We start from the raw sequence: 20425 nt of genomic DNA, 5'->3' as shown, positions 1-20425 counted from the left end.
CTAGGGTTTCATGCTGTTGTTAACAAAAGTGGGGAAAAAAAAGCTAAACTAATAGAAATTGTTCAAATGAATTTTTGACGTTTATAGCCATCAATGGTAGTGAATGAATAATAATAATAAAAAAGATTATTAAAAATTCAGGGCATCAGGCGATTAAAATCTTTAATCGGAATTAATCGCATGACTTCACTAGTTAACTCACAATTAATCAAAAATTTTACATCTGTTCTAAATGTACAATAAAAAAAATCTAGGTTTTCGTACTCTTAACAAAAGTGGGAATTTTTTTTAAACTAATATAAGTAGTTCAGATTAATTTTTGACGTTTATAGCCGTCAATGGCAATGAATGAAAAAAAAGAAGAAGAGATTATTAAAAATTCGGGGCATCAGGCGATTAAAATCTTTAATCGGAATTAATCGCATGACTTCACCAGTTAACTCATGATTAATCACAAATTTCATATCTGTTCTAAATGTACAATACATTTTTTTTTAGGTTTTCATACTCTTGTTAACAAAAGTGAAAAAAAAAGCTAAACTATTAGAAATAGTTCAAATGAATTTCTGACATTTATAGCCGTCAATGGCAGTGAATGAAATAAAAGAATTTGGGGACAAATACATCACTGAAATGGCACAAAAACATCGATTTCCAATATTTCACGCTGCTCAGTAAATAATGGCTTCAGCGACGATAATAAATTCAAGCTGCAAGCAATGATGACCTTTTTTCTCGGCCAACCCTTGAAATGATAATAGCATCACTTATGTTGTGTTTCTCTAAAGCGCTTTATAAATAAAGATGACTCCTGTCTACTTCACCTGCTTCCAATTGCGCCTCCTTTGGATGAAAGTCTTCACAGAGGTTGACTTTCTCCACCTTTGGCTGTTCCATCGTTACTCCAAATGGCTTATGGGTCTGAACGATCTGAAAATGGCTGCTCACTAACACTCCCCATTCAACCTGATGAGAGCAACAAAAAGTCTACACACGCCTGTTCAAAAGGCCAGGATATATATTTTTTGAAATAATTAAAAGCAACAACAACAACAACAAAAAAATATGACAAATGTATACAAACATTACATACATAGGTCTTTGCTCACATTTCTTGTTGTAACTGTTCATAATTCATTCTTGGTATAAGAGGGTGTACACACTTATGCAACCACATTCACAGTTGTTTGTTTTGACTTTGACTCTCAAAAATATTTATAAATATTATACAGGTTTGGTCACAATGCTTTGAAAAAAGTTTTTTTTTTTTTTACCCCGCAAAAAACTCATTTGAATTGGGGTGTGCAGACTTCCACTGTGGGTGTAAAGTGACAGTCGTTACATGTTTTTTTTCCCATCTAGTTTTTTATTATTTTTTATTTTTATTTTAATACATACAACTCAGATGAACGTGTTGTCTTTATGGCAGGGGTGTCAAACTCATATTAGCTCAGGGGCCACATGGAGGAAAATATTTTACCACGTGGGCCGGATCGGTAAAACAATGGTATATAACTTTAAAAAAATTTGCGTCAGTTTAACACAGGTGTGAAGGCCAGCCCTAAATAGCGGGGCTCAACGTTAGATATATTATTCCAAAAAAACAACACAAATGCAAATGGAACGCGACAACACTTGGCCCATATGACTTCCGGGCGTGTCATCTACCTGTTTTGCATATATATTGTACCCAGAATGCATTGTGTGGCGCAATTAAAGACGTTTTGGATGTTAATCCATGTCATATGTGTTTGTGCTACCAGTAGCATTGTAGTGTGTCACATTCAGCACGTTTATTTTTGATTTATGTTGGTCTATGTTTTTATTTTTATTTTTCAATAAACCGTAACTTTAGGATTGATTAATTGGTCCCACATTATTCTTTTCTCGCGGGCCGGATTAAACTCCATGGTGGGCCTGAAATTTGAGGGGGGAGGGGGGGGGGGGGGGGGGTAAATAATTATGTAATACATTTTAGAATAAGGCTAAGTGACACACTGCACCATATTTATGAAAAATTTGAGTAGAAATTAAACAGAGTTGCATATAAAAGCCTGAACAACTTTTAATGAATATGTCATCAATCAAAAGGTGAACATTGAAAAGGCAGACTTTTTATTATTAAGCAATACGACTCATGTATTGGATTTCATTTAAATGTTGTGGCAAGTCGGCATAAAGAAACAAAAAACTAAATTAGTTTTCAAAAGAGGAAAAAAAAAACGACAAAATGAGAGTTAACATTTTTTTCTAGGCCAGCAATTTTAGTACACGCGATTACTTGCTAATTGCTTAAATGCTAATTTGGTATAGGCTAAAGGTGTCCCACAAGTGAGTCTACACTTTTGACATCTTAGGCTTTGAAGTTTTTGTCCCTTGCTTAAAGTAAAATTGAAATTCTTCTGTTCCCGACTGCAGTTCAGTGCCAGACCAAGAATCCTTATTGCTGTCAATCTGCTCCAACGTGTAATTGAATGTTCCTTGAAACAGGATCCGTTCTTGACAAACGACGCAGCACGGATGAAAACACTGAACCTCGAAAAACAGGCCTTGGCAAAAAAAGCCAGTGAAAGTCTCACATTGGATTCAGCAGATGCTGTGGGAAGTAACAGAACTTCACCCGCGTCACCTTCAGGTTGTTCTAACGCTTCAGGTGGAAGCTTGTGACGCTCAACAAGCTGAAGTGTAAATTGCACCAAGCGTTGGAGCAGCGCCACGGAAATCAAGCTTCCCCATCTGACGCTGAACTGCACAGAAACGCTTCTTGCCAGGCGGCAATTTGGTTCCGGTGTCAATTGGCGAGTTGCAGGCAAGGCAATGATTGCGTACAAACATCTGTCTGAATGATCCGTGAAACGACAAAAAGGGAGTCTAAAGTGACTTTTGGGACATCCTGTTGCACTACTCCGTATGCATTTCCATAAAAATGAGACTGACTGAATAAAAAAACTTTAGCGAATAGGAGCTGCAATTGTTTTTTTGTTTTTTTTGCATATCTGTTAGCCAATTATTTTTTTAAAGGGTAATTTTACAAGATTTGTGATCATAGTTTGGTGTACGTATTAGTGCTGTCGATGTTACATATTTTTAGAATCGATTAATCTGTCGATTATTCAATCGATTAATCGTCTAATCAGATTCATTTTAATTAATTAAAAATTGGTGGTTATTTCATACTTTGTATTCGTATATAGTGATTAAAAAACGGGGCATTGATGTTGTACTATGTTACCGGTTCGCTCGTTGTTTTCCCAAAGTAAAAACAGACGTTTGCAAATGTCTTATTTCGATTAAACACAGAAGATAATCAGTCTTCTTTTGTGAAGGACTACAGAAATCAGTGAACAATTACAATTGATATGCTGAAATCAGAGGATTTACACAATTTTAAGTAAAAAAAAAACAAAAATGGCGCCAAACGATTACTTGATTATTAAAATGGTTGTCGAGTAATTGTAATGAATTTTGATAGCTTTAGTTACTAGAGCTGTCAAAATGATGTACTCTACGTACTAGAGTCTAGTACGTATATTTAAAATTTGAACAATAAATAAGCTTTTATCTTTTTTTCTTTCTTGTGTGCGAGTGGGGGGTAACTTCTGTAAATATTAGGGATGTAACGATATCCAAACATCACGATACGATAATTATCACGATATTGTGGGGAGGTTGGTGATATAAAAAAAAAGGCCACAATATTGTAAAAAAAAAGAAAAAAAGAGCTCATACTAAAACAACAAACACAATATTGTGCTTTTGTACATAATAGCAATGCATATAAACAACCTACACATTGAGGTCCTCCCCATATTGACTCGGTTCACAAACATAGGGTTCCCCTTCCCCTCCATCTGACCTTTAGCGTAGATTTTAAACAAGGAAGGGCCAAAACATACCTTGTGAAAATTAAACTGTTAAAAAAAAAAAATAGCCACCAGAGGGTGCTCGAACTGACCAAATGGAAATCAACCTGACATTTTCTAACAGACGTGCTGTTTTTAATATCGTGACATGACGACGACGATATTGCGGCAGTTTTAACTCATTCAATGCCATTGACGGCTATAGACGTCAAAAATCCATTTGAACTGTCCTGGCAGCAATTGAGCTAATATGGCAAGATCACAATATTGACGTTATCGTTACATCCCTAGTAAATATAGAGGTTTCACTGTAAAATGTAATCAGCGGTGGTAAAAAAAAAAAAAAGAAGACGACTCAAAAGTGAGAATGGAGAGCAGACGAAAGTGCAAAAAACATAAACGTCGTGTCCATGCAGGAGACAAAATGATGAGTTACTAGCGTGAGAGGTTAAGATGACTCACTTTCACATCATGTCCTTCTCCTCATAATGGCCTTCATTTGTCCCATTTAACTCAGCTGGAGAAGGACGGCTTGCGCGCTATCCGGACCACGTTGTACGTGTTCAGCCCCGGCGCGTCGAACCCCGGGGACACGCCGCGCTTGTCGTACGCGTAGAAGTTGAACAGTTGTCCGTCCTGCGCCTCCAATGACACCGAGGCCGAGCCCACCCTCAGGACGCAGGGGTAGTCCCTTTCGAAGACCACCTTGAAGACACGATCCACCAGGTAGTTGAGCTTTATGGTCCGGTACGTTTGCGGAATCAGCTCTTCGATTTGAGGGCCGAATTGCTGCATGATGAGAACGCCGTCCGAGCCGGTTTTGATTTCATAGAATGTGATGTTGCTGTAGGTGAAGAAGCCCACGTAGGCCTCCGGGTTGCGGGGCGCCGAGAGCACCCTGCGGCCCTCCCTGAAGGCGTTTTCTAAGGCGGGGACGATGTGGCGGTAGGCTTTGGCCACCACGTCCTGCTTCTGGGACCGACCCCCGGCCATGAGCACCACCAGGCCCAGCTTGAGTCGCGGCACCAGCGAGAAGGTGGCCGAGTAGCCGTCCAGGTCGCCGTCTTTGCGCACCATCTCGTAGCCCAGCAGCTCGTTCACCTCCCACGGCGTCCCCGTGCGGTTGGCGAAGTAGTCCTTGTCGCACCTGAACAGCGGCGTCAGCATGATCTTCAACGAGTCGGGGTCCAGAAGCTTGCGGTGATACGTGCCCAGCAGCATCATGGCCAGCTTGGCCAGGTCCGCCGCCGTGGAGAACATCTGACCCGACGGGCGATACCAACCCAAGTCGTAGAGCGGGGCGGGCTTCCCGTTGGAGTACACGCCCACGGCCACCTGGCCCTGGAGGCCCGGCGTGATGTCGAAGCCCGTGTCCTCCATGCCCAGGCGGTCCAAGATGTTGTCCGAGACCCAACGCTGGTAGTCCACGTTGAGCACGCGCTCGGACATCACGTGTGCCAGCAGCGAGAAGGCGAGGTTGCTGTAGTGACATCTGCAAAGACAAACGTTAAGTTGAATGGCATGAAATGTACATTTTGCTAAATGCTAACAAACAATGCAAATAGTATCGGTGTTGTGTTAGAAGTCTTTTCAACCACCCCCAATTTTTTTTGACAATACTATGTTCTATGCAGCCCCACTATTCGAAATACGGTATTCTGGTTATTATTGCGTTAGTGGATTATGAGTTCAGCAGCAAAATCCGAACCCGTCGTCACCGACAGGAAAATATGCATGTTTTTCAAACCACCGTAACTCCGGAACCGTTAGCGCTAGCGACGTAATCTGAAAGCGGAGGAGCGGAGCTTTACGTTGAGAGAAACCCCCCCCCCCCCCCTCCCCCAATAAAAACTGCTATGATAATTAAGCAGTAAAAATCCAACTCCAGCAGTTTGTACCCATCTCAGGGGGTGGCCATTTAGTTAATTGCTGTCTATGTTGCTCAGGTAACAACCAATCACAGCTCAGCTTCAGAAAACAGGTAAGCTGTGATTGGTAGTTGCCTGAGCCCTGAGCAACTGTGATGTCATAATCAGTCAACAGCAAGTGACAAAATGGCCGCTCCCTGAGATGGATAAAAATGGCTTGATTTGAAATGAACATGGGCTAAACTTAGCCAAAGATTTTCAAAAAATGTCAAGTCTCTCAGTTGGGGTGTCGACATACTTTCTTAACACCCAGTACTTAACTCTTAGTTAGGATTTTGGCACCATCTAGTGGTTTATTAGAGCTTTTTTTTGGTGTGTGTGTTCCCCAAACGCCACATTTCATGCTCATTAGAATAGGGACAGATTCCACAACATAGACAAATAAAAATAAAAAAACTTCAATGCACAGCATTACAGCATTTGTAGCTAATGCTAATTTCCAATGCCTGTCCCAAGGAGAAGATTTTAATCACACACACATGCACACACACGACAAACAGCATTTAAAACATAATCACATAAAAAAACCACACACATTTTTCACTTTTTTTTTATGACTCAAAATGTTGTAAACTAAAGCTTACTTGGTTCCCGGATCGGCAACAAGCACATCGTCCTGCAGAAGGTTGATTGCTGCCTGAGTCTTTCCTTTCCAGAGAAGGCTTGTTGCCCTGAGTCTCCTGGGCAGACCTAGCGATGAAAATAAACACAAAATTTGTATGCTTGTCACAGACGGACACAAACACAAACGCAGCATCCTGTCAATATGTTGCCCTTCTTCCCTTGTTATTTTTGCGCCGATCAATTCTTCCAATTGACGGAGCCATTAAATATATATGATTCTCATCACGCTGGCGACGGAGGACCACAAACTGCTGTGCTGTTTTGATGACGGGTGTCAAATTTGTCACGGAAGTTATGTTGTTATGGCAAATACTACAATCATTAGAGAAAATCAGGGTAAGTGTGGAGACTTGTTATATTGTCGGTGTTGAAGATAATCTTCTGTTTCAATTTAATAATTACTGTTTGGATTTAGTCATAACTGTTTTAAATTCCTCAGTAAAGCTTGGTGAGGGTAATAATGTGACGGAACGTTTGAAGATTCTTCCTTCCACATTTCATCACTTAATTAGCCATCTGTTTCGGGGGAGAAAATGTGTTATAATCAATTCCTTTGTAAAGTTTTATTATGCCTACAAAAGTGCCAGGATGTCTGGCAAACTGTGTTTCCGCCTGGTTGATCAGCTGCGGGGGGGCCGGATCGTGGCCGGGCAATGTTTACATATTAATTGACCATCTGTTATTGTCTTGGGAATCAGCAGAAAGAGGAAGAGGAAGGGGAGGGGCTTTTTGGGATGCTGAAAGTATAATGGCGACTGCAAGTGGGAGGAGCCAGACAGACACATGGGGAATTAATGGCGTTTGGTCACAACATGTGCGCTGTCCAGAAATTTCTGAATAAAATAAAACCTTCGAAGGAACTGTTCACCGATCTCAACTCTGATTCTAAAAACAACATTACGAACACACGGAAAACTATCGGATTGTGAAAGAAACAAGGCAATACATGTTTCATCGTATCATTGCTGTCTGATAAAAAATAAACAAATACATTATAATAACTAATCATTTTTAATATTAAAAAATAAATCAAAAATAATAATAAAAATAATTAATGAAATCAAATAATAGATGTACAAATCACTAGTGCACTATATTGCCCGTATATCTTCCATATTTACGAAATGATTGCACGTGAAGTACCCGAAAGCTGGCTGGCCATCCTGCGCAGCGTCACCGAGGAGGAGCGAATGGGCACCTCGCCGCTGTCCAGGAAGATCAGACCGTCCGTCACGTATTTTAACTCCGAGTCGCGCGTCCTCCCCATGGGGTTCTTGATGGTGAAGTTGTCCACGTACTTCTCCAGCGGGTCGTCCAGCGAGGCGATCTTGCCCTCCTCCCACAGCCGGTACAGCATCAGCGTGGGGAAGATTTTGGACAGGCTGGCGATTCTAAAAACAAGATCAAGCAAAGTTAGGAAAGCATCTAGCTTTCAACACGGACGTTGGAGGGAGGCTGGCTGACTCCAAAGTGCGCACACATTTTATTTCTGTTGTAAATGTGTATGGTTTTCATACTCTTGTTAACAAAAGTGGATTTTTTTTTTTAACTAACAAATAGTTCAAATTAATTTTTGACGTCTATAGCCGTCAATGGCAGGGAATGAGTTAAGCATCTAATTACCGCAAATATTTATAAAAAATGCAAATGCTTAAAAAAAGAAGAAGCAGTGTTTAAGTATAATGCGGAAACACTATTGCATTGTTAAGAAGTCACCTGTAGATGGTGTACTCATTGGGGGGTCCCGAGAAAGCATCTGAGCTGTTTCTTTTGCCAAAATTGCCGGTCCATAAAACAGTGTCGTTCAGGATGACTATGGCGGAGAGAGCAGGGAGGCTAATTGGATTGATGCTCTGGCGAAGCAAAACGTCCACCTGCGGGGCAGAAGACAACACATTAAGGGATGGGGGGGGGACACAAATTCGCAACGTGAATGTATTTTGGAACGCTAACATAATCCAAGAAGACGCCACTGGCCGACACTTCCTCTAGCAACATATGTGCACGCGTCTGCCAAGTCAACCAACACGTTCTGAAAACTTCACAATGACGTCATCAGCTTCCTTGTGTTCTGGAGCGGCTCGCTACGCCGCCAGCAAACATGGAAGGAACAAATAAACAGATGTTCGAGTGCTAACGCGCGAGCTGCTTCGTTTTTTCTTCGAGGGACGGGCTTGGCGGGATGAGAAATTTAAGCCGTTGTGTGTTTTTAGAAATGAAAATAATGAAGAGTGTTGTTTAGACTGTGATGGTGAGGAAGCACACGTTTTTAATACTTTTTTTGCCCCCTCAATTCTTTTTGCTTCTTGGCAGGCTTTTGGTAACATTTACAACTCAGGACCGAAAAGGTGTTTCCCTACAGAACTCTTTCTAAAACATATTCTAAAGTCCCACTAATTACAACCACTACAATTAGCCCAATGGTGAGTTGTAATTGTATTTATTTTAGGCAAGGCAAGTTAATTTGCATAGCACATTTCATACACAAGGCAACCCAATGTGCTTTACACAAGGAAATAAAATACCAATAAGCATCAACAAACACAGTAGTAAACAAAAGCAGGTTACGAAATTTAGCATAAGGAAGTTTAAAACCAAAAAAACATTATTTAAAAATGCTTAAAATACTTTAATCAAAGGTGTGTGAGAAAAGCCAGGATTTAAAAGCATTTACACTCTGGGCTGACTTCACTTCTGTTGGCAGCTTATTCCATTGGTGTGCAGCATAACAGCTAAATGCTGCGTCACCATGTTTACTTCAAACTCTGGATTCCACTAGTTGGCCCAAGTCTGTCGATCTCGGAGCCCTGCTGGGTTTGTATTCAATCAGGGCTATTGTTTGATTATTTTGATTTTGATGATTAATTGAATTGGATAAAACATTTTTTGTTTAATTTGAACTTTCATCCCTTTATTAAAAAAAACGACACAATTTCAAATTGACCCTTATTAAAAAATGCATTTGATAATCTATCAGTTGTCAATTGATTAATCTTGTTTCTATGCCTGTGTGTCAAGATGCGTCTTTTACGAGGTGCAAAAATGTTGGGGAATGACCTACTGCACTGGTGCTTAATTATTTTTTTGATTTCTCAATTATGGTGAACCCCCCCAAAAAAGTGATAGCCATTCAACTTCTAGGGTGTGGCACACTTATTTCCCCAAAAGTCAGCTGGCGTAGACTCCAGCTCACTCGTGACCCAAATGAGAAGCGGTATAGAAAATGGATGGATGGACGATACACAAAAAGTAGGATGACAAACTGAAAAAGAAACAAAAATATAGCCCTCTAAAAATGTTTGCAAAAAAGAGATCGTTGCTATTTGCATTATTTTTTTGCTATCAACAATTTAGCAAAATGGTGGAATCCTTGAATCTTAATTTCTTCCATCATCCCTTTGTTTTTCTTTTTTTTTTCTTTGTTTTTTTTCTTAATTATTTTTTTCATCATCCCTTTGAATCGCAACTAGCAAAAGGATAAACAAACCAAATACAGCACTCAAGAATTGTTTTCCTTTGTGCCTCGTTCCTCTTCGAATCCAAAAACTGCTTGCCTTCGGGGCTTGCACGCTCTTTTCCTCTTTACTTCTGCCCTCCATACACCAACATCTTACTAATTTGTACCATTATCTTGATATTCTTTGATTGCAGGGATCACACTGCTGCGTGCTCTGACACTTTCTACATATCTTAATCTCCATTCCGTGCTCCATATCCCCCTCAGGATTAGCAGTGCAGCTGTACTGTACATCGAACACAGATAATGTACGTCACCCCCCGCTGACTCGAATCACTCGCTCTCGTACCTTTTCCAGGGCCTCCTTCAGACCGGGAATGGGATGCTGCAGCGGAACGGGCTCGGGGAAGCGGGGACACCTCATTTCGGATTTGGCATCGTCGCCCAGCTCTTCATCTGTCCGTCAGAATGAAAAAGGGAGATGAGGAGGGAGGAGACAATGAGCACCTGGCGCATGTAAGGACGCTGCACCTGATAACTGAGAATAAAGCAGGCGGTGATTGGGGGACTTTTCAATTCTTTCCCGCCGTGCTTGCATAATGCCCGCCATTCAACTCTCAAGATATATTTAGCATTTTGAACCTGAAAATGAGAACATCGAATTGGGACACGTGGTGCTCATCTTTCCACCACTGACGCATGGGGAGCCACATGGGGACAAGAGTTGGCGTATACGTGACGGGTTCTATTTGAGTGGAGTTGTTATTTGCGATGTTTAGATCTTGCTTAGTTTTATCACGTGAAATGTTGATTGTGATTTTCTCTCATCTTTAATGGCAACTATAGGACTACATTAAAAAGGGACACATTATGGAAATAGGCAACGTGGTGGTCTGTTAGTTAGCATGGCCGGCTCACAGATGTTCAAGGTTCGGATATCGACTGTGAACATGGCATATTAGTTTTTGATGAGTACTCCGGCTTCGTCCCACAAGAAAAATTGTACATCAAACACTGAATTATTTATTATTTGCATTTTTTACCAACCCTGGTTCTCGGGGCACACGAACCAGCCTGTTTTGCAGGTCTTCCTATTCCCAGCGTAGGTGATTATAATGACAGCTCTAGAGAAGCCTGATAACGATCTTCGCCTGCGTTGGAATAGTGGATAGTGTGTCCTGTTTTCTGAAGCTCAGCCGTGATTGGTCAATGTCATTTTCAATAAGTGGCAAAATGGTTGCCCCCTAAGTTGGATAAAATCCGGTGTATTTTGCTGCTTAACTCATATTCCACAAACGCAATATTAATCAGAATGCTGTGTGTGTACACATAATTGGACAGAAAATTTTGGGATTTTAAGATGGTTGAATGTTTACTGATAAAGGCTACTTTTGTCACTATCCTGCGAGCATGGAGGTCTCAGAGAAAGTGGGCGTGCTTTTAGTCCGCAGAGGCGGTGCCGGGGGTGGATCCGCTCCTAATGACGTCAAAAAGTGCCAACAGCTCGTTTTCTCAGGTTGGGAGGGGCTGGTGCTTGGAGAGCAGAATGACCTAGAATTTCTCATAGAGGGGCGAATGGAGGAAAACACCACTTTGGTGATGTTTTTGATTAAGAATTAGCATTTTAACATGGCTAAAAGCTCCAAAAAGTTGATGTTTTTTTTAAATATTGGAGTAGGTGGAAATACCTAAGAGGATGAAATGGGACTCACAGCTTGCTGTCTTCTTGCTAAAAAAGGTAAGACCTCGTCACGAAAATGCGATAGGGTCTATTTATGATGAGCAATGCACAATAAAACTACCACTAACTAACGTCTTGGCACTCTGGATGCGTGCACATCGTTGGCTTCCATTCCGCTTTTTGCCAGAGTGGTTGACAAATCTGCAAAAACTTAGAAACTTAAATCATGCCCCTTTAACTCATTCGCTGCCATTGACGGCAATAGACGTCAAAAATTAATTTGAATTATTTCTATTTGACATTTTTCCCACTTTTGTAAACAAAAGTATGAAAACCTAGAATTTTTTTAGAACAGATATTAAATTTGCAATTAATCGTGAGTTAACTATTGAAGTCATGCGATTAATTACAATTAAAAACATTTAATCGCCTGACACGATTAAAAAAATATATAAAAAATTAGGGGCGTCAGGTGATTAAATTTTCTTATCATAATTAATTGCATGACTTCACTAGTTAACTCATGATTAATCCCAAATTTTATATCTGTTCTAAATGTACAATAAAAAAATTCTAGGTTTTCAAAAATGTTAAACTAATAGAAATAGTTCAAACTAATTTTTGACGTCGATAGCCATCAATGGCAGTGAATGAGTTAAGGATGCACACAGCTTTATTTTTAGCACGTTTTTTTTAGCATTCTTAGCCTGCAGAGAGTTTTGACATTTGGCAACTCCACTGACTTTGGCACACTAAAATCCATCTGAAGACATCAAAAACCCCGTAGCCACGTCAGCGGGCGGCCAAAAACGCTTTAAGGCTTTAACAAAGTCCTGAGTTAGCTGAGGAAACATTTACTCGTATAATTTCGCAATTGATAAGTGGGCAATCTGCACTACGAAGGCCCAACTATTTGTATGCAAAACATTGAAAAAAGCAATTCTCCATCATACAAATTTTTTTTTTAACATCAGACGATACACAGAGGACAGAAATTTCTTCTTGATTCGTTTTGACTGTCCGAAGCAGTTTGAGTCTGAAAGCCGCCGGAAAGGTTCAAAAGGTGCTCACCTGGCTGCACCTTTGGAAGCTGATATTGCCAGAAGAAGCATCCCGTCATCACCATGGACAGCATGAGAAAGAACACCAAACCCACTTGGCTCCATTTCACCTTCATTTTCTTAGTTTTTGTGACTTCTTGGAACTGGACGCTGGCAGCAGGAGCAGGAGGAGCCGGAGGAACAGCGGCGGCGGCGGCGGGAGGAGTTGTCTTAAATAGAAGCATACATCAGTCACTCATAAAAAAAAAAAACTGGCACAAAAACGACTCCAATCCAAAACACAAGTGATCCACTTGGCACTCCACACGGTACTCACCTCCCAGAGCAGGTCGGACGAGATTAACAGTGACACAGCAATCTTCTTACCACTCAATCAACCACCGAAACATCATTCCGCTTCAGTTCCGCCACAAAGGCGATGGCGGGGTCCCATGTCGACAAAAAGCACAAATGTGGACTCTCTCGTCTGATTTTGCTGGGACCGCGCAGTAATCTTACGGCCGACGGCACTCTTTCCCCATCACAATTCAATTTCCTCTCTTGTAGCTCCAGCCTGTTGACATCATAATCCCCAGATTTGCTCCACCAAAGCGGTCGGTCAGAGGGGAACTCTTAATCTCTAATCCCTGTGAATCACTTCGCTTCAATTCAGTCTGCCGAGCGTATCCCTCAAGATGGCCGCCTTCGGCCCCACGCGGGTTCAGAAGGCGCGCCATTGAACCCCCCCACCACCATGTCGCCAACGTAGTTCAAATAAGGAAATTAAGGATTTCAAACACAACAATGACAACTTTGCCCATTCTTTACTACAAGATGCGTCTTAATAGAACATTTTGGAACACTTTTTCTTTTGGGCTTTAGTTCAAAACGTGAAATTTATATTATAGATGTACAATCCTCTCCAAAAGTATTGGAACAGCAAAATAAATTAATTTATTATTGTTGTATATTGAAGACATTTGGGTTTTAGATGAAAATATTAATATTAGGGGTGTCAGGCGATTAAAATCTTTAATCATGATTAATCGCGCGAGTTCAATAGTTGACTCGCAATTAATCGCAAATTTTACATCTGCTCTGAATGTACAATTCTTACTTTCATACTCTTGCTAACATCAAAATGGAGAAAATGTTAAACTAATAGAAATACAGCTGCATCTTTTAGTCATTGATAGTCATTTCATAATTCATAAAATTGAGTTAAAATTAAAAAGATGTACTGTACTGTAAACAACGAGTGTGATATTGATTTTGCCACAAGATGGCATAAGTGCATTTGTAAGACATTGGTGACAGCTCAGTGTATTTTTCTTTTCATATTAAGAGCCATCTAATCTTTAACATGAAGTAACTTGTGAAATTCTACACATTTTTAAAATTGTAAAATACAACTAGACCCCGGTCTCCGCAAATATATGCATTACTATTAAATTTATTACTGCTAAATTTTGACGTGGACGCGTTTTGTTGCGACTGGAATTCCCCCAGTACAGGCTTTCCACGTAATCATTAATCACGCATTAAAAAAAATTGTGGCATTAAAAGGAACCCCGACTGTAATGACGACTTTGCTCTATATTATTTATTTGGTTGTTACTAACATAACTATGAAACAAATTTTTCAAAAATCATTTCCAGTTTAATACATTTTGTAGAAACTTTATTTGGACGTACACCGCCATTGTTATTTACGTCGCAACGCATTCACCCCGTAATGACGTAGAACGGCTGCTGGCTCTCTGCCGAACAATGTGAAACGCAAGGTAAACCTCCGTAGCGTTCCTAAAGGGCCGATCAAAACTCTTGAATGCGTTTGGTGAATGACGAGAGCACGGCATAACCCTTACTTGCAACAACTGCGTCAAGCCTGCCAACTACACAAATGGTCCAGATGGTTTTCACTGGGCACATTCCCGTTTTCCATATCTCTAGATTCGATAAAATCCCAGTGGCCAAAACAAACATCTACATGACCAAACAATGAAATCCTAACCATACAAACGGGACCCGATTGCAATACACCAGACAACAGATTTGTTCAAATTGACTTTAATAAGTTGAATAACTGCCAATAATGCAACAACACGTGCGTGAATAGCAACGCAGTTAACATCAAAGTCCAGATAGAGTCTTTAAAGATTGGGGAAGAGGTTCGGAGCCAGGTCATAGGACAGGGAAACTCATACAACTCATACAACTAACAAAACACTAAATAGCTTTGGGGAGAAGCAAACATGCTAAGTTGAAGCTCAGGGGCAGATCAGTCCACAGAAATGCACTGAACCGACTCGAAGCAGCGTTTAGCCAAACAATCTAGCAACGAGTGAATCATCAGCAGATCCTTAAGTAGGTGGGCGGGGTTGGGTGGCGAATGCGGGGGCGTGGCGTTTGAAAAATTCCCATTATTCACGTCTCTAAGCCGGATACCGCGTGTCAAATGCAAGGCAGTCTGTGGCGGATGCGGCAAAGCAATCAAGTCGCACGCCTTGCATGGAGTTATGATCAAACAATGAAATCCTAACGATACAAATGGCGCAGATGGTTTTCACTAAGGGATTGTCGTTATTCATGTCTCTAATCCGGATTTAAGTTAGTAGTCTCACCGCGGGTTGCAATGACCATATCTTCCCTGAAGATGACTTTCGTGGCCCTGTACTCGCAGGTTTGATATAAAATTACATGTGACCTAATTAACTCATTCACTGCCATTGACGCCTATAGGCGTCAAAAATTCATTTGAACTATTTGAACTATTAGTTTAACATATTTCCAACTTCTGTTAACAAGTATGAAAACCTAGAATTGTTTTTATTATACATTTAGAACAGATATTATATTTGTGATTAATTGTGAGTTAACTATTGAAGTTATGGGATTAATTACAATTAAAAAATTTAATAAAAATCGCACTAGTTAACTCACGATTAATCACAAATTTTATATCCGTTCTAAATGTACAATATTTTTTTTCTAGGTTTTCATACTGTTGTTAACAAAAGTGAGAAAAATGTTAAACTAATAGAAATAGTTCAAATGAATTTTTGACGTCTATAGCCGTCAATGGCAGTGAATGAGTCAATTCCCAAAAATTATCTTGGTACTATATTGAATTTGATGTTCCTGCAATTTGCCGGGGGCTTTATCACAAGATATTAGTGGTTAGTGGAAAAACTCACTCCCAGAAGGAAAATACGCAGGTGTTGATCCAGGTTACGTAACCTATGAGAAAACACACACACACACACACACTTGTTTTTTTATTAGATTTTTTTTACCTGCGCTTGCAGCCCATCCACGGTGGCCTCCCTGAGGACTTTACTCCCGGCCTTGCCCATGGTTCCAACTCGCTGCCGGTGACCTGACACAAAAACACATGCAAATGAGGCCTCATTTGCATTTGCTCTTTGTGCAACATGGCGCTTTTCACAGCAACACGCACATGCCAGCGAGTGCCACCTCACCCCCGTGTCATCTGACATATAACAAGGTAACAACACCAACGGGGGAAGTAAAAACACAACCGGATGAGTCGCTGCAACCGCATGACACTTGCTTGTGTCAACAGTAAATAAGTCCTAGTATAAGAAATAACAGTGAGGATCTAATAAGTTTTGCACATACAAAAAAAAAACATGCCACCAAAAATAAAAGACACCGTTTCCGAAACACATCCTGGTGCTCATAATGCAGTAATATGCCGCGCAAATGTCATCGTATTCCGGTTATTGCAAGTTCAATATGAGCCAGCATGGGCAGGTGAAAAAAACAAACAAACATTATTGCATTTTTCTTTTTATTGACCATTTATTTGATTGCTGAAAATGGAAATGCATGCTAGAAATAATGCTGGCAGACACTTTTGATGAAAATATCGCATGAATCCATTGTAGACTACAATGCTGTTTAACACACGACAGCATATTAGCTCAATCCCCAGAAGCCATATAAAATAATGTATAAAAATCACAGATGATCTAAAACTCTTGTTATATATATATATATATATATATATATATATATATATATATAAATAGTAAAATCCTGATTATTGAGCATCAACTTGCAAGGCATTTTGTTTTCTCTTTGGCTTTTTTATTTATTGATTTTGTATAGCCACTAGAAGGCTGCCTTCCCAATGTCAAATGGAGAGGAGTCTAACTGTATTTTAGTTCATGATGATTATTTTTTACAATAATTAATTTTATTACACTTATGGAGATGATTGGGAGCCCTGCTGCCAATAGCAAAAAAAAACAAAAAAAACAACCTCAGACAGGAAATGGATTACTGAGGTCGCGAAGGTTATAACTTGATAGGATTTTACATGAACATGGTTTACCGCATCAGTTTTAGGACCACACTGTAACATTATTATTGTGAGTCTCTACTATTTTCCATGTAAACTATGATATGCTTACCGTGTATTGCAAGTTTTTGGTAAATGTCATGGAAATGAACCTTAATCAGTACAATGTAAAAATGTGATATGAGGGGGTGTGTTAAAAAACTTTGAGCTTCAGAGGGAGTCTATTTTATTTAATTTTTTTACAATGTAAATGGATGCAACATTGTGGAAAGAAACAAACATTTACATTGGCATGTGTACACACGCATGACACAAAAACTGTGCTAAGGTCTCGCGCATGTGGAAGGTGAAATCATATTGCACGTTTTGAGTCCTTTCACAGTTGCTGGCGGCGGGCGGTGTGCGATTGGGCTGATCTGTGCTGACGGCGCGAAGGCACAACCTGGCCCATATACGCAAAACGATTTCCCAACGTCTGCATATGTATACTACATTACAACAACAGCTGAACGTCGTCATTGAATCATAAAACGTGGCGTTACAATATGGCATATGTCCAGTAATGCAGGTTTTCATGGCAACATTTTGATGCTGGAAAAAAAATTAATTAGCTGCACTACATCAGTTTACATAACACCAATCTACCCTTGCATCACAAAAAGGAATATGGCACATTTGGTGCAGGTTGCAGCAGGGTTAAGATATTTTTTTTGTCATCGGAGAGTTGTAGAAGTTGGCCAAAAATGACTCTCGCAGTTCCTCGTGGGCTGGCAGTAAAGATTCAACTTTGTACAAAGTGTAGCAATATCGTCGACTCCCAAAGTCCCGCAGCATTGGGAGATGAAAGAGCAAACAATGCCAAGTGTTTGGCGCGTTTTCAAACTCAAGGTAACTCAAAATTAAAAGTACACGTACAAACAAAAGAACTGACGTCTAAAAACAAAGCACGGTAATAAAAGCATTTCTCCTCTTGTGGAAGAGAAACTTACAAGGGCCAAGTTATGGTAATTTCACTTTTCTTTTGATTTTAAAGAGAGAGTTTAAGAAGCCTGGTGCTGTGGTGTGTGATGTTTGGGCGTGAGCTGTGGCCAACAGAAGCTCCTGTCTTTAGAAACATGGACACGAGTCACAAAGCGTAACAAAAAGCACGGGTATCCAAGTAACCAATAAAATAATAACATCTATGGTGCATCGAAGTGGGCCGCCCGCAACAATGTAATTAATTCAGTGACATCCATTGAATCATGAACACATCAATTCGAATGAACAGATAACATGCGATAAGACTGGCAGGAGATTTGCACTATGGCCCCACAGAGCGAGATGGTTCTTCCAGATTCCAAAAATGTTCATGGAAAGACCATATTGTCTTTAACTCATTCACTGCCATTGACGGCTATAGACGTCAAAAATTCATTTGAACTATTTCTAGTACCACTCGTGGAACGTGGGTTCCCTCTAGTGGTACCCAAAAGAATCACTGTTCAGATACAGCCTGTTGAATTTAACTTATATTTATGGATTTATTTATTTTTATTATTTTATTTTTATAAAAAAATACAAAAAAATTATACATATATACATACATACACACAAATAAAAAATAAAATAAAAACAAAAACATTAAAAAAATAAACTTAACTTTTAGTTGCATTTAAACTTTACGAAAGGTTTGTTTTTAGGTGGTAGTTCCGGTGTAAAAAGTTTGAGTGCATATTAATAATTTATTGCTATGAGAATTTAGTATTTTGCAAAGCAATTTCCACACGGCGGACCAAAATACAGTCTGATCCCCGCTGATCACACAATAAACAACATGCTCTCATCGAGCACGCGTATTATTCTCAAAACTATGCCGTCCAATGATTATGCACGAACCCGTTGACCTTTGTGATTCACATGCATCATTCAAGTTTAATGCACCATTAAATATTTATAGCAAGTGCATGTCGCAAATCTTGCCCTTGATGAGCCCACAACGGACGGTCGGTCAATCGATGAGGAGTTATGTAATCATTCAGCTCAGCATCATAATAAACTATCACATTTCTAGTAGAACAATAATAACCAACACTTCCACTGTGACAACCCAGCAATATAATAAGCAGGGCTGCACACAAGCACGTTACATAAGCCTCAAAATGAGTCAAACGGCAATTTATTTATTTATTTTTTAGGCCACGAGACGCCCCCACGGTCATTTGCTCCTTGTCCACTTACCTCCGGGTGTATCGGTCACACTTCTTTCGGGGTCTTTATCGACACAGAGACGTGAAGAAAAAAAAAGGAGAGATACTCCACTTTGCTTCTGTTCCGACTTTGGGAGCTCGGGACGGTCTCCTGACAGATGTTGGTATCATAGTTATGACTAAATCCGACTTGTATCAAACCCAGCATTCTGGATTAAGCAGCACAGCCAATGGCCACATCTGCCATTGCACTCAAATAGGTGCCCTTTTACTGTGCGTGTGTGTGTGTTCTCATTTTATATTTTGGGATGACAAGTTGAGTGAATGAAAAAAAACAACAACACACACACGCACGCGCACACACACATGCACACTGCGGTTTACCAGCCAGGCAGTGATTATGTTACATTAATGATGTGAATTTGCATGGTGGCGTACTACAAAACATACGCCGGGAAATCTTGGTTTCATCAGATTATTAAGTCTTGTTTCTCACAGTCTGGAGTGATACTTACACTTAAACACTAGAGGGTGCTTTAACAAAGGGTTTTCAAGTAGGGCTTCAAGACAAAATATTAGGTAATTAGGCTTTCAAACAAGGACTAGTGTATTAAATTAGTGTTTAAACTAAGGCTTGATTTCAAGCCTGGGAAATGGTTTCAAACAAGGATGAGAGTTTCTAGCTCGAGTTCACGTTTGAAGTCGGTGTTCGGGTTTCAAGAATGGGTTTGGGTTGCAAGTTGAGATTCTGAATTTGGGTTTTAGGTCTGCTTGAGTCTCAAGGTAGGGTTACAAGTAGGGGTGGGAATCTTTGAATGTCTCACGATTCGATTACGATTTTTGGGGCTGCGATTCAATTCAGAATCGATTTTTGATTCAAAATGATTTGATTGACAATGATTTTTGCTTCAATCTATAGATGTGCAAGGAATTGTAATGATCTACTCCAGTCTGACTCGCTAATACTAATTAGCGCGCTACTCGCGGCACTTTTATCACTCAAAAGAACGGCCCCACAATGAAAAAAAAACTCTTATTGGGATAACTTGATTGTGACTTTTTCCTTCTACACTCTAATGTGGCTACAACTTAACCGTGTATTAGACCGCGTGGAACCACACTGCCCACCCAGTGGCCAAACCAGGTACAACATGAACAGCGCTCCAAATAAAGCCACACAGAGACAAAGGCAAGACAGTATAACATAATTTAAATAAAATCGATTTTGGGACATTTAAAATCGATACTGAGTTGTATTAAATGAGAACTTTTATTTTTTGGCACACCCCTAGTTACAAGTAAAGCTTTTTAAATCA

The 20425-nt window shown here is 40.0% G+C and overlaps 1 protein-coding gene across 3 annotated transcripts in view; it reads right to left on the bottom strand.

Moving 5' to 3' along the window:
* Positions 1 to 379: 379 nt before the first annotated feature.
* The window catches only part of lactbl1b (lactamase, beta-like 1b), a 42607-nt gene continuing 22561 nt past the window's right edge, over positions 380 to 20425 (bottom strand). The window contains exons 1-8 of one of the 3 annotated variants that reach the window (XM_086087816.1): positions 19141 to 19250; positions 15890 to 15972; positions 12625 to 12823; positions 10222 to 10328; positions 8132 to 8289; positions 7559 to 7806; positions 6376 to 6481; positions 380 to 5355 (exon numbers count right to left, since the gene is read on the bottom strand). In XM_086087816.1, coding sequence (XP_085943942.1) covers positions 4377 to 5355; positions 6376 to 6481; positions 7559 to 7806; positions 8132 to 8289; positions 10222 to 10328; positions 12625 to 12823; positions 15890 to 15949 — 1857 coding nt within the window. In that variant the 5' untranslated portion in view covers positions 15950 to 15972; positions 19141 to 19250 and the 3' untranslated portion in view covers positions 380 to 4376. Of the gene's footprint in view, positions 5356 to 6375; positions 6482 to 7558; positions 7807 to 8131; positions 8290 to 10221; positions 10329 to 12624; positions 12824 to 12930; positions 15355 to 15889; positions 15973 to 19140; positions 19251 to 20425 lie in introns of those variants that run through there. The other 2 variants (XM_086087817.1, XM_086087818.1) reach the window with 2 other exon arrangements.

This window comes from Leptonotus elevatus, chromosome 10 (assembly GCF_054856555.1).
Source record: "Leptonotus elevatus isolate MCC_2025b chromosome 10, RoL_Lele_1.0, whole genome shotgun sequence".
Classification (NCBI taxonomy): Eukaryota; Metazoa; Chordata; class Actinopteri; order Syngnathiformes; family Syngnathidae; genus Leptonotus; species Leptonotus elevatus.
This window is presented reverse-complemented; position numbering and strand designations above follow the sequence as displayed.